The following is a 17,138-nucleotide window of genomic DNA, read 5'->3' as shown; positions in this document are numbered from 1 at the left end:
GCTGTCACTAAAGCTGTGCCCCAGAGCTCTTGCAGCTTCCAGCTGGTGATAAGGGGTGTACAGGCAAGTCGACAGGAATAGCACAATTGTAGGACCACAATTCTTACCGGGAACAATCATTTTGTCTCACCTTGTCAACTCGTAGTTTGCAATACAGGGCTAGCCTCCCCTCACCATCTGCACAGATGCTCAGGTCATAAACTAGCCTGGAAGTCCAGGTCACTCCTGTGGTATGAATGCTTGGTCCCAATTAATAAGGGATGAAGCAGAGAGAACCCATGAGATGCAGGAATCCAGAGTCAGCAGCTTTGGCAGAACTTTGTGAAGTTTCAGCCTTGGCATCACTGTCCAAGTTTTAGGCAGCATCAGCCTGTGCTGACTTAGTCACAGAGCTCAAGCAGCAGTTTGAAATTAAAAAGTAAAATATGTCAACCAGGGAAGAAAAAGAAAAAAGGACCCTTTTTGTTCTAAAGCAGAAATTAGGAAATGCAGAAAACTGACAGAGAAAACCAAATACATCAAGGACATAATCCTGACCGGAAAACCTAAAAACAGTAAAGGATTTTAAGAAAACTTGGAATAGGAATAACTCTAGCAATGATACAGACTTAACAACATTTTAATTGATACAGGGAAGACAGGGGGCCTTGAGTCCATTTTTATGGAATAAGCAATGTATGTTAATCTTGGCAAATTCTGTCCTATAGCTTTGTCCCTGGTCACACCCGAAACACCAGGGGTGAAAGGAAGACAATGTGGAAATCATTTCCCTGGATATCTCTATGCTGAGAGAGGCTGTGGCAGGTTCAGAAAATAAGACAGGAAGACTAACAAAGGGGGAAGAGAGTATTTTCCATTGAACCATGACACCCTCAGTGTCACACTGAATGGAGGGCAATGAAATGGGGAATCACAACGGCCCAAATCCTTACACAGGTCTTTATTTTCACATCAAGTTTATTTATATGAATGGCATCTCATGCCCGTTAATGGTATCTAATGCTTAATAGTTGCAGTGGAACTCCCTTGTGTAACTGGGAATTCAATGTCTTACGGCACCTGGGCCTCTGACCCTCTGAAATCGGCTCTGCCAGACCCTGCGGTGTCCCTGGAGCCTCTGCTGTGGAAGGGCTGCTGTGGGGAGAGCACCACGTGGGAGGGCAGCAAAGCGTCCTGTCCCTGTGGTGGAGGGGAGTTGCTGCACACAGGATACTCTGGTGTGGGCTGCTGACATCCTGGACCAAAGGTAATTACTCAGGTCTTCATTTTCCTTCTCTGACTTTCCCACTAATGTTTCTTCCATATTTCTATGGGTTTGTGTGTGCGGCAGCCTGTGGTCCAGCAGGTCTATTATTTTCCCATCCTGACACCTTGATAGGCAGTAGAACGAGTGGGATATAGCACTAAGAGGTCATTAGCATTCAAATAGGTCAGGGGCTCACTTGGGGGTTTTGCATGACAGTGTTTTCCCAACTTCTTGTCAGAAACAAGTGTTGATAAGCGGGAGGGCAGTCACCAGTGGTGAAACTGCAAACATGAAATCAAACCTTGGTGGTGCTTGGGGGCAAGGAGGAGCTCACCTTGCACATTGGCTCACCTGCAGGAACGGGAGGTCATGAAATGCTGCCCAGAAAATACAGATCGTGCTGTGGAGAGCTGGTAGTTTGCTTCCTGCACCTCTCCTCTGCTGTCCAGGGCGATCTCACAGTCTGAGAATTTCCTTTTCTCGGGTGTAATATGCCAAGCGAGCATCTCTCTCCTGTCTTACACTGAGCTTGTGGGTCCCTAATTACACTAAAATGTTTGTGGAGTACTGTATGTGTGTGTCTATAGAGGACTCAGTTAGGGTCTGCTTAGATTTGTGGCTATATGAGCTTGTTAGGAATTTCATAATGTCACCCAGTGTTTCCTTATGTGTAAAATGGAGATAATAACACATAATTACCTACCTGGCAGGGCTGCTGTGAGGACAAATTAACCAATGCTTGTGTGGGTGTTTGCAGATGAAAAGCGTGATATTAAGACTAAATATAATGATTGAATGTTACAGAAGAGAGTTTGTATTTATTATGGTGATTGAATATGAGTTGAAAGCACTTTGTAAGGTGTTTATTTCTTGTGCAGTACTGAGTATTTGTGGAAGGTGGAAAACTGGTGGAGCCAAGTTTGGGGTAGGTGTCAAAGAAGTGGTTAAAGTTCCTCCTTAACCTGAGAGCCTACTGACTTTCTTCTTCTCTCAACTAAATGTAATGCTGAACAAGGAACAAGAGAACAGAGGAATGAAAATGTGGGCAAGCTAGAGAGGAAGGGAATGAAAATGAAATGCAATTGATGATCATGATTTCAAAGAACAAAAATGTAAAAAAAAAAAAAAGGAAGAATAAAAACTAGGGGAAATGAGGACAGAGGAAGAGAAAGAGACCTTAGGGATTCATGGGTGTTACATTTTCTCAGTACATGGAATTATGAGAAAGTAAACACCAATTTAAAAGAGGCATCAGAAACAATAGATGAAAAGCATATGCAGGGGAAAAAATTGAGTAAAATGGGAAGGAAGCAAGAGATGTGCTTAATTATTTTTTGTTTTCATTTTGTTAAGTGTAGTAGCATAATTCTTTTGTTTCTTAAGGGTTTTTGAGAGGCACCTTTTTGCAAATCTAAAAGACAGTGCCAAGTATGTCAGATGCTTTTTGCATGTGTTCCATGGGCAGGCTGTTAAGAGTTAAGGTGTGGATACATTTGTCAGCGTGAGAATGGCCCTGTCTGGTTTCATTTGGCTTTCATGCTGTCTCTGGAGAATTAATGGAACAAGTTCATTTCCATTGACTCCGGTGAAGCTGCACTGCAAGTGAATCAGAGCCACTCTTACTGCTAAATGTAGCTGTTGCTCTATGAAACCCTGATCCAAAGTGTACCTGGAATGTTTTGTGATTAAACCAAAATAATAAGACAAAAGGGTACAGTATGTTGGTGTGCAGGCTGTCCAGAGGAGTGGCAAGGGGAAGTGGACCATGGGAAGAGTAAGGTGAAGATAACCAATACACACAGAGTTCAGGGAGCAGACTGCCTTTCTTTGTCCTGGGTTGCAATGAAAATCATTGGCAAACATCCTTGCAGTGTCCTGTGGCCTGTTTGCTTTTACTCCCTCTGGTTCACCCTCTCTCATCCCCACCCTCCCTACTTCAACATCTCTTCAAATCCAGGATGGCTCTATTTCTTCACCTTGTTTCACATCTCTTCTTTGCACCCCAAAACTTATTTTGGGCTGAATCACTCTTACCTCAATTCATTGGCCTAAATTAATCTTTTGTGTAATTCAACTGACTAAAATTGACGTAAATGGAGTTACATCAGAGCTGAAATTAACACAGTCTGACTAAAATAGCACCTGCCTTTTCTACCCAACCAATGGCTGTCTCTTCCCCACCTCCACCCACATACCATGATTTTAACATTACTTTCTCCTCATTGCTCTTTCATTTATCCCACTGCCATGAGCAAGCTGTGCTCTCAGTAGTTGGTGTTGCCCTCCCCTCTCCATTCCCCTTCATCCCCACAGTGCAGGCTGTTGGTACCTGTTAACAGGTGAGCCATGCCTGTATCCAAACCCATGCAACAGCTTTGCATCTTCTATTGGATTTTCCTGTCCTTCACCACAGAGATGCACCATCTGAGTTCAGAGCCTATTTGTACTGGGCACTTCCTGTACCTGTAGAAATTATAGTCTTAGTCCAAAAAATTCACAAGTCAAAGTGCCATGATGTATAAACAGGAGGAGGGAAGTTAGATGAAAGTGAATTTATTTGCCAAAGGTAGCCTAGCAGGACAATGGCAGAATTGTGGGTGTCAGACTTAAAGCCTCTCTTCCTTTTCCATGACTTCCTTTATGCCAGCCTGGCATTTTTCATCACCTCTTTCAACCCCTGTCTTTGGGCCCTCACCCTCACACGGTGGTTAAACTTCTCCTTTGCTTGCTTTCTCTTCCCATCTGGCTTTCTGATGTCTTTCAGCTTGCCCTTGGAGCCTGCACAAGTTGGCTAGGCTTTCTTCCCTCCTCTTGAAAAATCTGGATGTTTGCAGCCAAAAATAAAGTATGGCTTCTCTGGTTGAGCCATAGTTTGTTTGGCAGCATGCTTCGCCCTTTGCATCTGGGTATCTCTTTGGGGCAAGGATTTATTCCATAATTGCTCCAACTTACTTATTATCATGGCATATGTATCTGCAGTGTTATGCAAACTGTAAAAGCTCCTAGTTCTAAAGGTCACCATGGGCGTACCATGTGTTTACCTTCCAAACACAGATGAGCTCAGAACAAAAGGGACTGGAAGGCCTGTGAGGAGATGAAGGCAGGGAATCACCTTGATCTAACTAATTTGCCAAGGCAGTGTTCACAAAAGTAGGTTACCTAGTGCTGCAGACAAACAACCCAGTCCAAACTCACTGTCTTCCAGATGAGTGAATTCATTCCCCAGCATGTCCTGGACACCCAGAGCAGGATGTTTCTCATCCTAAGTGTCAGGCTACCCAGTCTCCCATGCTGGGACTCAGACATGGAGCTTCTCGTAGCAAGGTGTTGGGTGCCAGCTGTAGCTTCCTGAGGTGGTGAACAAAGGCTGGGATGTTGCAGAGGCTGCCATGGTAGATTTATCCCCAAGCTCAAAAGAGCCTTGCTGCAGCTAATGGCCTTCAGAAGCTGGAAAGCCACTGTGCTACCTGGTGACCAAGGCCACCAATACATCCCACACATGGCTTGTCACAGTGTTACCCCGAGCACTGGCATGAGTGATAGCTGAGCTGTGATTTGCTTTTCACATTGCTCTGCAGCATAGAAAGAAGATAACAAGGTAATTACCTACCTGAGCTCATGAAATTGGTAGCATGCTCCAACAGGACCCCACTACATCCTATATGCAACTTCCAGGAAGAGTAGAGGGATAAATTAAATGCTTGTGAGATATGCAAAATGCTACACCATTAGTTGCAGTCCTTCCCAAGATCGTCTGCTGTCTAATAGCATTTACTGTGACTTAGGTCAATTGTCAGCATGAGGGGAAAAAACTAAATCCAATCATTGCTTCCTCTACTAATTGACAACCTCAACAAAGTGGAATTAGAGCCACGAAGACTGGACTCTCTCCTTCTGCTTGTCAGAGCAGAGATGCTCTGGTAGGGATGGGGATCTGCCACAGGCTGCACTCTTCCCCAGGGGATGCAGCTGCTTCTCCAGTAGAAGAATATAAATATAGGAGGGTGGGAGGAGGGTGTGGGGGTCTGGCAAGAAGAAACCTGTTCCTGAGCCAGCCATGCTGGAAGAGTAAAAGGAAAAATGGCCAGGGTCCCTCTCAAGGGAAGAATTTTAAAAGATCCCACCTAAGCATGACAGGGCAAATAGAAAACAGCAGGTGAGTAGGATAAGCTGAGCACAAGGAGAGAGATGAGGATCCTTCATTGTCAGAAGAAGGGGGAAAAGGGATATGGGTGAACTCAAAGCTGTGGCTTATTTCTGCTGCAGCTTCTTCTCCCCCTCCCTTATCCCTGTGTGCTTTGCATGAGGGTGCAGCACAGTAACCTGCCACAACCTCGAAATAAAGAGTACTGCAGGACAATCCATCTGAAAAATATCCCTCTGCTGAAAAACATCTCTTAAATAGGATGATCAAAGTGTTCCTATATTAACAGATGAGAATGGTTTATGAATCTGGATTAGCTCAGAATCCACCTGATTATATTTAAACCTCTAAGACTGAAAGCTATAAACCTGACTAAGAAATGCCATTTATTTTAAAATGAGCAGCAAAATCTTGATTAATTGAGTTGCAAAAGAAATGGATCTAAAAACAGGCACTAGAGAAACATGAGTGCATTATGCATTTGGGTTTTGCTTCTGGAGGAATTCAAAACCAGATCTTGTTGCCAATGCTGATCTGAAATGATGATATTCTAAGCCTGAATTCAGGTGTCCATAGACCCAGGGAGGGACAGCCCGGGTCACTGTTCCTGTGACACTGTCTCGGGACCAGGACCATCATCATGCCTCTGCTCGGTTGGCTGAGAAGTTCTTCCCTACTGAAGTCCAACCAGTAATGTCTCCAGTATCAAAATGAAGGTGCTCTGCTGGTTTCCCCGTGTGTGGCTTTGGGGTGCCCAGAGCACACCCCTACTTGGAGCGACACTATGGCCTGGGATAAATGCTGCTGTGCAATGTCTCAGTCAAGCCACACGGTGGTTTGGCCGCACAAAGAGCAGCTGGAACAGAGGCAGGGAATGTTGCCTGGTACTTTTTCTATTACCTCAGTTCAGCATTTATAAAGCAAAAAAAAAAAAAAAAAAAAAAAATTAAACAGCAAATTTTGCACATGACTTCCTGTGAAGTTTTGCTTTCACACCTCCAACATGTCTGTCTGGAAATGGCCTTTCTAGAGGGAGGTTTGGTCAGCTCCTTTTATTTCCTTTCTCTGACTCACGGGAGTCACTTGCACCCACTCAATCTGCCTGCACTGTGGCACTGCCGGACAGAAGCACTGGCAAGTGAAAGGCAGGGATCTTCTGGAGCTAGCAGTGCTCCTGATAAGGTCATGAGCAGCTAATTTCTCCTTTGCATTGCTTCTTTGGATGTTTTTATGCTAAATCCACATCAGAGTTCCATGTATGCTGATCAGTAAAGGGCATCTTCAAAACCAAAGACACACACTTCTACCACATCTTAAAATCTAGCTGTATTTTTCTTTGTGTTCATGAATCACAGATCAACTTGTTCCATCTCCAGGTCTAAGCCTACGCTTCAGCCTTCTGTATCTCCACTCGAAGGGTTCCCTTTTTCTTTCCTATGCTGCTCCCTTCACACGGTTTTGCATTTATTGTGGGGGCCAAACTGCTTCCTAACTATTCATTTTTGTATTTTTAGGACCAACTTCTAACTTCTCTCTTCTCTATTCAAGCCTCACAGTTATATTCTTTCCCTCTCCTTATAAAAAACAGTTTCCTATTTTGCCATGGCTTTTTTTAGCCATCCTCCAGGATGTCTAAAACTTTTTAGATACCAGAGCCTCTTCTCTGCTTCCAACTGCTTTCCTTTCCTCCGCTGAATATGCAGCTTTTCAAATGAATTCATTTACTCTTGAACACTTCATATCTCTCTTGCATCCCCTCCACTGACTCCCTCTTACCCACCACATAACTTTGGCACACCTCGTCATCAGCACATAACTCCATCTCCCACCTGCTCTTGCTGCACTGGCTGGAGGTCTGCTCCACAATATCTGGATAGTCCCATTAATCGCTTCTTGTCAGGCTGCTACTTCTCCCTCCAGCCTCTGCCTGGGACACCCACCCTGACTTCCTTGTCTGCTCCACTCCTCTTCCTGTTAGCTCTCACCTGAGCATTTTCTTCCCCAGAGAGCTGATAGCAATGCACACTGACAGGTGGCCGGTACACAATTAAGTGCATGATGCTGCAGACTTGTTGCTATCTTAGTTTTTCAGTGCCCCCATTCCTGGTGTTCCTTTGTCTGTAAAGCACACCATGATTTGAGAGCTACGTAATTATAGCTGAAATTAAGCATCCTGTTCAGAGGCTGCATTGCTGATTCCTCGCTATTTTCTTTAGCCAGAGCTTCCATTCAGGATTTGGCTCATCTGCAAAGGGACTCTACAGCTATCTTTTTATTTCTTCCCCCCACCCCCTGTAGGAGAAACCAAAGTAAATGTAGGTGACGTTGGTTTGGGGGTTTATTTTTTAAGCTCTTCTCTGTAACAGCCCTGTGAAGTAGAGTAGTATTTTCCTCATTTTAGAGAATGGGAGCTGAGGCACAGCAGATGACTTGGTCAAGGCCCCTCAGGGTAGCTCAGCTGAATTGCAACCAGTTTGAGTCCCTGCCTGTATGGGTGTTGAAAGAGCAAGAGACCAGGGTCAGCACTATTTCTTACAGGAAACTGCCTAAAAGTGCTGGCCTGTGAAGAGGAGCAGCCTGGGAAAACGGCTAAAGGTCTTTCTGTGCATGCTCAGTCAGCAAATACCTTGCTGCAAGACGTGAGCCTGCGAATGCAGTTGCTCCTTCTGCTCTCTTCAGAGGACTCTCTTACCTATTTACTCTCACATGGAAACATGTGAGTGGGAGGCCAGAAGCACTCGACTCATTTGCGGCAATTCTCCAGTTCAGCAGCTAGGTTTTCTCCCTGAGGCAGTGTAATGTGACAGAAAGGAAGCATCTGAAAGCATTTCTTCATCCTCCGGATTGCAGTCTGTCACTGCTGCTGCAGAAGTGACACACCTGCCCTCCACCGCCTGCAGCTCTTTGGGTTGCTGGAGGGTGAATGGGGAAGGCAAGAGCTTCTTCCTCTCCACCCTGAAATCATCTTGTTTAGGGCTTTTTTGCTCTGCCAGTGCTTGGACATGACTAATGGACCCATTCCTGTGCTGGCTTGGCAGCCCTTGCAAATGGAATTTCAGACCCGGGACAAGCAGGGCACGGCTCGCTGTGCACGTAGCAGTCTCCCCACAAACTCCTGGATCCTGCTCCAGAGAAGACAGTCGAGAAGGTGCAATCTCCGCCAAGCCTTTGTGAGTCTTGCTGTGCTGCCAGCCAGCACAGGGAAGGAATATGGTGTTTAATAACAACCATGGCACAGGCACCTATTTATTTACTCTTCTATTTCAAGACAGCAGAGCCCTGTCACCTCAGACTAACCTGCAGCTGAAACAGTGAGAAACGGAAAACACTCTCTTGTATCCTCCATCACATAAACAATTGGTTGTCTTTGCAAAACTAATGTGTAAGCAGTTGCTGCTTTTTATGGAGAAAAAAAACCCAAACAAACAACAAATCAAAACAAAACTAAAAACAACCAAAAAATTAGTATGGTTGAATCAGAGGCATTTTGGTAAATCATGTTGTTTTGTTTTGGAAGGTACCACTCCTCAGAATAAGACTTCTACCCTACAGCTCTTGAACACTTTATCACAAAATGATACTTATTTTAATGTCTGCCTCTGCTTTTACTCCTATTTTGCATGTAGATGGTAACTGTTCTTTGGCAAAATAAGATGTAGGTGAGAGGGAAAGCATCAGGATTTTATCTCTGTAGAGCTGAGCACTCCAAGGTTTATAACAAGAGCTTGTAGCAGTTTATGCCACGTGAAAAACACTGCTGGGAAATTTATCAAAGAATCTATCATGAGGTGGGCTATTTAGGGACTGAAATTACATAGGAAGGACTGGCAAGAGAGATGTGTGCTCAGGACAAGTGCAGTTGCAATTAATGCTAAATATAAGGTGTCATATCTTTATCTAATGCACAGCCTGCACTGCCTCGCAAAGGAAAGTTAAGCAATTAGGCCCAAATAACCAGATTATACGTGGGAGGTATTTGAAGGCAGATTTAAAACACTGTAATAGGGTTGGGGGAGGGTTACAACAAGAGGTGATATTTCCTGATAGGTTAGTTTACATCCTTTGGAAAACATTCTGGAACCAGACCAGGAAAGTAAGCAAGACCTTAACCAGGACTCGGCCTGGGATGACACCCAAACAAAGGCGAAAAGTAAAGAGACCCAACCCTGCCTATGCACACGCAGCCCCTCCAGCGAGTAATCCCCTGGAACAAAACAAATCCAGTGACAGATAGCATAGTTCTGTGTAGATGTGCAGCTGCCTCAGCACAATTCAAAATCAGCTTTCCCCTTTCTTGTTTCTCTTGAGCCAGCGCTAAGGGCAGAGAGGAAAACCTGAGCTCAAACAGTAATAACTCTCTTTTAGAGTGGAAACTGGAATTCACTCCTTAATCCCAGAGGGGCAGAGCGAGGTCCAAGTCTTTCCCCCCACCCTGCCTGCCAAGTTTCTTCTCCAGTCCTGAAGAGTTGGATTAACTCTGTGGCAGAGAGGGCAGTTTGTTTGCACAGCCCTTTTTACCACTCTGAGGTGAGGCTGTCAGCTGGAGGGTTGGGGAAAATCAAAAGGAACTGAATCATCCAACCTTATAAAAACTCCATATCAGGAAAGGTCTTGGTTGGAATGTATTGATGTGAGAATGGGGAGGGGGAGATGAGATGGGACACGTGCTTGCTTTGGGAAGGGGTCTCTCAGCTTTTGCAAAGTACCTTGCCCCTATTTATCATATCAACACACAGACAACATTTTGTCTTCTAAGAGTGAGAGGTGGGGTCTAAACATTTCATCACAACAAAGTGAAAATAATCTCTGCTGCCTTTACTTGGATGTGGGAAATACTTGCTTGCTTTTAAATACAAAACTACGTATGTTTGTGAACTTACTGTTGCTTTCATGTGGGAGCCTTAGGTGAACACAAAAGATTACATTGTGCAGCTACAAATGAACAGAGCATCCAGGATTAAAGAGATTTTATTTAGCCCCACATGAAATAGCAGAGCTGATGGCAGCCTCTGGTACAGGAAAAAACCCACAACCAACAAGTAATTTAGCGAGCATTGGAACTAAGAAAGTCACATCTCCTGTGTATTTGTGTATTGTGGTTGATTGACTATGGTGTCTAAGATGGCATAAAATTAATTTGAAGCTCTTCCTACAGATCAGGCACTTATTAGCATTCTCAGTTTTATGGAATATCTGGAATCTAATTAGGCATGAGCCCACGTTGTAACTTTCACTGCTGGGGACTGTGATAGAGTCTCTTTTTGCTATCAGGCCTGTTGTTTTTCACAAAATCTGTAGGGATGCAATTACACTTCTGCTAAACTTGTTTGAAATCAGACAGTGGGGTCAAAAGTTATTAGAGACATGGACAGACAGGCAGACAGGTGCAGACACCATGACCATGCAAGTCTCATTTCCATCAGAAATAAGGCTAAAAGAACTTACATGGAAATTAATTTTTAAAGGAGACTTGATAGGCAGAGGAGTAGACCTTTGCGAAGTGTAATTTCAAATTTTAAGTGAATTTCATGCTAGGAAAAGCTATCAAAGACAGTCTGGAATACTAAAATATCCCTTTTACCTAAAGGAGAGGAACAGCACAGGATGAGCTGTGGTGGCCCACTTGACCCTTGCTTATTTAAACTAAGTCACACTGAGGGCAGGTGATTTCTTAGAGAGAGGAAACAAAGAGCAGCTTCAGAAGCTCTGTCCCCTTACAGTTTTTTTCTGCATGTGAGCACTTAGGGCTAATCACAGATGTAAAGCACTGCAAATGCCTCTGAATGTTTGTATTTCACTCCTGCCTTTGACTTTATCCTTGTTTCCTTGCTCATTCCCTGCCAGCTCTGTCCCTGGGCTGCAGTGGGGAAGCGCTGCTTTTTGTCCTTTGTGTGTGCAAAGCGCAGGGGGACCGGAATCTTGATTAGGGCCCCTAGCAACGATCACACACCTCGCAAATATCGTAATTTAACATGACAGCCCCCAGTCTCTCCGATAGGATTCGTGCGGGTATTTATTCATGCTCCCAGCCAGAGACCGGAAGCAGGGCTGTTTTATTGCCGGCTCTGCCACCAGCCTGCTGGGTGGCCTCTGGCACATCGCTCTGTCATCTTCCCCTCTGTAAGCTGGGGACCCCATACCCACCGCCTGCTCTTCTGGAGCCGCTGAGCTGCCAGTGGATTCGGAGAGGGCCGGCTACCAGCTCACTGCAGCCAACAGGTCACTGCCTGTGGCCACCATGGTGCTCTGCCCATCTCCCTGGCCCCAGTTGTGTCCCCCCTTCCTCATGAGAACCCTGCAGGTGGCTGCCAAGTCTGAAAAAGTGGGGGAAAAAAGTCTTAAATAGGCTTTTGCATTTGCACCCCAGAATACACCTGCGGCCCAGGCCTGGTTCTCCTCCAAGCACTGCAGTCAGGACACTGGTGCCAGCCATGCCAAGGTGTTGTCCCAAATCTGGGTTCTTTCCCCCGTGGGGAAGCTGATCCACACACAGAGTTAAGATACTCGATTTTATTTCATGTCTGCGCAGAGATGGGTGCGAAGTGGTAAATCCACAAAGCTAGGAAGCATATTTATACATACATATACAATGTATACATATGCAAGCATATTTATACAATCCTATTCAGGCAGCATTTGCATAATGAATCTACATCACTACCTGGCTAAACTACTACTGCCTTCTCATTCCCTGCCTCGGTTTAAAGGTACAGGGTATTCCAAATTCGTATGTTCAGTGGATGAGGGTCTTCCCTCAGAGGTGCGGTTTTCCCATTTCAATGCACTAAGTTCACTCCTAGGATACAATTTCACAAGTTAGTTAAATATTTCTAACCCACATCCCTCGAAGCTGGTTTAGGCCGCCACATAACCAGTCTCTTCCCTTTATCTTACATCTCATCCTGCATCTCTTAGGTCAGGTTGTTCTCCTTTTCCCAGAAACTCTTCTCCCCGCGATTCGTACCCCCCTCCCCAGGGGCCACGCAGGGGTCTGGGAGAGAGGCAGGGCGGCGGGGACAGCCGTGTCCCCAGGGCCCGGGGCAGCGGCCGCCCCACCCGTCGGGGCGGGCTCGGGCAGGCCAGGTGAGGCGGTCCCGGCCCTGCCTCTCCCTCCTGCCGCAGCTCCTGCCCTCGCTCCCGGCCGGCCGGCGCTGCGCTGGGGCTGCCGGCGGCATGGCGGAGTCCCAGGTGCTCCTGCTGGACGAGCTGCACGTCAACGAGAAGGTGACCGAAACCCAGGCCCGCTTCTACTACAGCGAGGAGCAGCGCCGAGCCCTGGAAGCGCTGGTGACCCGCGGCGAGGCCGCGTACCGGGAGGCGCTGAGGAAGGAGCAGCTCCGCGATTTCCTCTCCGGCCGGGAGCTGCAGGACCTGCGGGGCGGCTGGCGGGGCTACGACGACCCCCGGGAGGGCGGCAAGGTGGCGCGGGGACCCGGCGGCGAGACCCTGTCGTTGGCCTACTGGCCCGAGTGCTCGGACACCGAGGTGCCCCCGCTGGACTTGGGCTGGACCGACAAGACCTTCTACCGCGGCATCAGCCGCGTGTCCCTCTTCACGCACCCGCGCAAGGAGGAGAGCGCGCCGCACCTGAAGGAGGTGGTGCGGGAGATGATCCAGCAGGCGCAGAAGGTACGGCCCGGCCCTCGAGGGGCCAGCCCTGCCCGCCCTGCCCGCGCCGGGGGTCTGGCTCGGGATGTGGGGTGGAAGGCAGGCGAGAGCCGCCGCGGCCGGGCTGCCCTCGCTGCAAAGCAGGAGGAGCGCGTTGGCCATGCAATGGTCGGCGTCCACCAGGCACCAGGCGTTCCCTGCGCCTTGTTGCTGGTCGTGTCACGCTTTGCCCAAGCTGATGCCTGTGATGGGGTTAAAGCTCTGCAAACCCCTCCACCTCCCCTCAGTTGGAGTTCTGTACCCGTGGTTCGCGTTGTCCTGTCCCGGCCTCATTCCCGGATTTAGAGGAAGGCAGGTCATGATGCTGTTATAGCCACCCCTCCGGTGTGTGCAGGTATCCCTAGATAAAGACAGGGCAGTGTGTTTGTTTATGGGGTGGTGGGGGTTTGGGGTTTATTTTTTGTGGTCTCAACACCATCCAGCCTGGACTACAAGTAGCCAAAGTGCAGACAATACGCGGCTGCTCCTCCCATTTATCTTTGCCTGGAAATGACTGCTGGTGGTGATAGGGCTCCTCTGGCAAGGAAACAAACCAGCCACGATGCTACAAGAGCTTGCGTTGAACAGGTGGGGGCAATGACGAGGGTTTTTGTCACCCACCCCGGATGTGGCTGAAATTCCCGGGGAAGACCACCCAGGAAAAGATCCCCGTCAGAGCTGACACAACTCTTGGGTAAAGGGGAGAACAGCGTAAGAAACATTCCTGCGCTTAGTTTTGCAGCTTTCTGGGTTTTCTGCTTTATAATTCAGCAGTTATTTCCTCCTCCACCTGTTCCCCTCTGCCAGCACACACTACACGTGCAACTTTTGCAGACTTGTTCAAACCGAATCTGCCGGGAAACACAGAAAACTTTACAGAGAGGCATTAATCTGGCAGATCTTCTCAGCTGCCTGCTCTCAGAAATTGTGCACACCCTGTAATCCTGTTCAGTTACTGGTGTAATCAGTCATTTAGAAGACAGAAGCTGTAAAATCCTTACACTCCGATCTAGTGCAAATTCACTTCCTCTTTGCACTGCTACGAAGGCTTCTATAGACCATTCAAAAACTGGGAAAGTTTGTTGTTTTTTTTTTTTCAATAGCTGTGCCTGGCACCTAGAAATAATTAATTCCTTTGTAGATTTTTATTTTTTCACTGACTGGACAAACTGTGCCCCTCCCAGCCCAAGCTGGTTTCATGTTGAACAGCCATTTGAGTGTTTAATGGTCCTTTTCATAGATAACTATGCCTATTGTGTTCAGCTGAGCTGGCCCGGGCAAAAAAAGTCTCCAGGTAGCAGCTTTTTAATCAGCAGATGAGAGGGGGGGTTTGTTGGGTTTGTTTTTTCCGAGGGGGGTCTAAACAGATACTGGTAATATGTGGTACATGCCTGTGGGTGGCTTATCATCAGTATTTTACAAACATATGTTAATTAAGCTACCTTGCTGCAATGAGATTAGCAAGCATTAACTTGCCAATCTTAGAATTCCTACTAAGAGCTAGGCACACCTATGGGCCCTACAGATAAGTTTATTATCCATAGGATAGGAAGAGAAATGGGGAAAACATCTTGCAGGGGTAGACACTCATGCTCTGACTTGCTGTGCTTGAGAACGCTGCTAGGTGATCTTGACAGATCACCAGCAGTGACAGGGGTTTGAGATGGCAAACACAACAACAGGAGTTGCCCATGGGAAGTTTTGACTGCTGTTCTCACTAGCCCACAGTCTTGCAAAGAAGCCTGAACTGACCCAGGGCCCCACAGCCTGGAAGGAGCCAGCCCTTCACATTGCAAAGCCAGTACTGAGAATTAATGGTTTGTCCAGGACAGGCTGTAATTTCTGCAATCATTACACTCATTGCAAGTGGAGGGGATGGAGAGAAAAGAAGTTTGTGCTTCTGCTATCCATTCCGTATGTGGATGCTCTTACTTCAAATGAATATTACCTGGCATCCTTGCTCCTACATCACTACATCCATACCACTGTGTGGGGGGGGAGAGGGAGCATAACAGGCCTGAGTTAATGCATGGTCATGCCTTTAATTATGATTTGCCTGTACATGAAGTTGTTCAGAAACAAAGTGGCACAAGTTCACTGTATTTTAATTTTCAGAGGTTCTGGTAACATTCCCTGCATCTTGCTGGGAAGGGAGAACCAAGGCAGGACCTGAAGTTCTGCCTAATAGAAGTCACTGTGGGACTTAGTATGATGTAGCTCCACCATAGCTCACCTGTATCAGGAACTTACATGTTAATGATGAGCATAAATACAATGTCAGCTCTTTTTTCTTTTTCTAACTAAGAAAAGCTGGTGTAAGCAGTGTTGACAGAAGGAGCCTGACGGAGCAGATGTGCTGGTTGTTGTTGGCCGAACAAGCAGAGACTCAGCAGGCACAGTGGGGGATGTTTACTGTGGCACCACTTTCCCAAAAGCCACTTGTCCAAGGGCATTTTTCATAGGAAAGAGGTCTCTGGGGAGAATTATTCCCCCCTTCCTTAGGGGGCTCCTGCAGGAGTGCTGCACCTCTCCCACGCATCAAGTGAAGGAAATCCTGCTGTGTGATTCAGAATTTAGCTCCATTCACACCTGTATATGCCATCCCCAGCACAGCTGGGCTTATTACTGTGATCCCCAGCACCTGGAAAATTAAAATTTAGGCAACTCTATTCCCAGCATACTGTCAGCATGACAGCTCTGACCTGGCAGACTGATGTTATGCAGAGGGACTAGGAAAACAGTAGTTTCCTCCATTGATAACCTTTAAAATATTGGGAAGAATAACTCAGGCAGAAAAATGAATTGGTATTCCTAATGGTGTAAAAGATACATGTTTTGTCTTTGTCTCCCTTTCTGTAACATCAGCATAAAATTACCCACAACCTTCTTCTTTTTGTTGTTACTCATCCTATAAATGTTCAGGCTTGTCTCTCACATCAGTGAAACCTTTTGTTTTTATGTAAAATCTATGCCTGGAAAGAAGGATTCGTTTTCTACCAGAAAAACAGTATATGTGAAGAGAGGGAATGATCATTTTGCCTCCAAATCTTGACCACACTCCAGTCCCTTCCTGAGGACTATGAGGTGTTTATGTTTGAGCTCTATAAACTATTCCTTGGGAAGCCAGCCCTGAGAGCAGACTTTTCACAGGGAATTGGGGAAAAAAAAAAGAAAATAGAATTCTTGTTGTCTGCACTATGCATGGTGGCTGAGGATTCCTCTGCACATTCATTCTTCCATTACACACCTTCAGGTTAAGTGTTAAAGTTGTGTTTTCAGTCTTTTTTTTTTCAATTTATTTTCAGTGCTCTTCTTCATTTAAGTGAATCCTTACAGAGACAATGGAAGTTTCTCAATACAGAGGAAAAACTAGGTATTTGGCTTTGGCATTCCTCAGGCTGCTGAAATAAGTCATCTCCCCCGGAAGAAGGAAAACTCTCATAGGCATTTACTAAGTTCCTTCCAAAGTGCAGCAGCTAACCCAGAAAATTACAATTATTGGTAGTGCTTGGGCATGTACATCCCTGTACTTTCGTCTCCCTACAGGCTTCCCCTCCATTACCTGGTATCAGTGCTCTCCTTTATTTTGCACCAGTGGGACGGGCCTTCCTTTCAGTTCCTAATATTTATTCAGTTGTCTGCCTACCATCTTCTTGTTTCCAGATTATTGCAGTGGTCATGGATGTATTTACAGACCGGGACATCTTCCGTGATATTGTTGATGCAGCATATAAGCGCTGGATCCCAGTCTATATAATCCTAGATGAGGAGGGTGTGAAGCTCTTCTTGGAAATGTGCAGATGTCTTGACCTCAGTGACTTGCAGATCCGGGTAAGATATTCAGTACTGAACCATTATCTCCTGCAGGTCAATGGCCTTTCGTGGTTGTAATGAATCTTGGAACTCGCTCAGACCGACAAACACATCTCTTCCTCACTACAAGTCATACCACAGCACTTAGAGAGGGTTGATGGAACACAGAGGGATAACAGAGTGGCTTGATAATAGAGAAGGAAAGAAAAAGGAAAGATTTGGGGGTTTTTGCCTTTCACCCAAGACAGGGATCTGTGTATTTTCTTGTCTCTTGTGACCTAAAAATTC

General features: G+C 46.3%; 1 protein-coding gene across 5 annotated transcripts in view; it reads left to right on the top strand.

Moving 5' to 3' along the window:
• Positions 1–17,138, top strand: part of FAM83F (family with sequence similarity 83 member F) — a 44,114-nt gene that overhangs the window by 2,608 nt on the left and 24,368 nt on the right. For 2 of the 5 annotated variants that reach the window (XR_011147923.1, XR_011147922.1), the window contains exons 1-2: positions 5,690–13,019; positions 16,701–16,868. Coding sequence is in view for 3 of the 5 variants with exons in the window: in XM_069002756.1 (XP_068858857.1) it covers positions 12,564–13,019; positions 16,701–16,868 (624 nt within the window). In the remaining 2 variants the exon portion in view is untranslated. Of the gene's footprint in view, positions 1–1,010; positions 1,247–5,689; positions 13,020–16,700; positions 16,869–17,138 lie in introns of those variants that run through there. The other 3 variants (XM_069002756.1, XM_069002755.1, XM_069002757.1) reach the window with 3 other exon arrangements.

Source organism: Aphelocoma coerulescens, chromosome 1A (genome assembly GCF_041296385.1).
Source record: "Aphelocoma coerulescens isolate FSJ_1873_10779 chromosome 1A, UR_Acoe_1.0, whole genome shotgun sequence".
In the NCBI taxonomy this organism is placed as follows: Eukaryota; Metazoa; Chordata; class Aves; order Passeriformes; family Corvidae; genus Aphelocoma; species Aphelocoma coerulescens.
The sequence above is the reverse complement of the archived record's forward strand: the minus strand, read 5'-3'. Positions and strand labels throughout refer to the sequence as shown.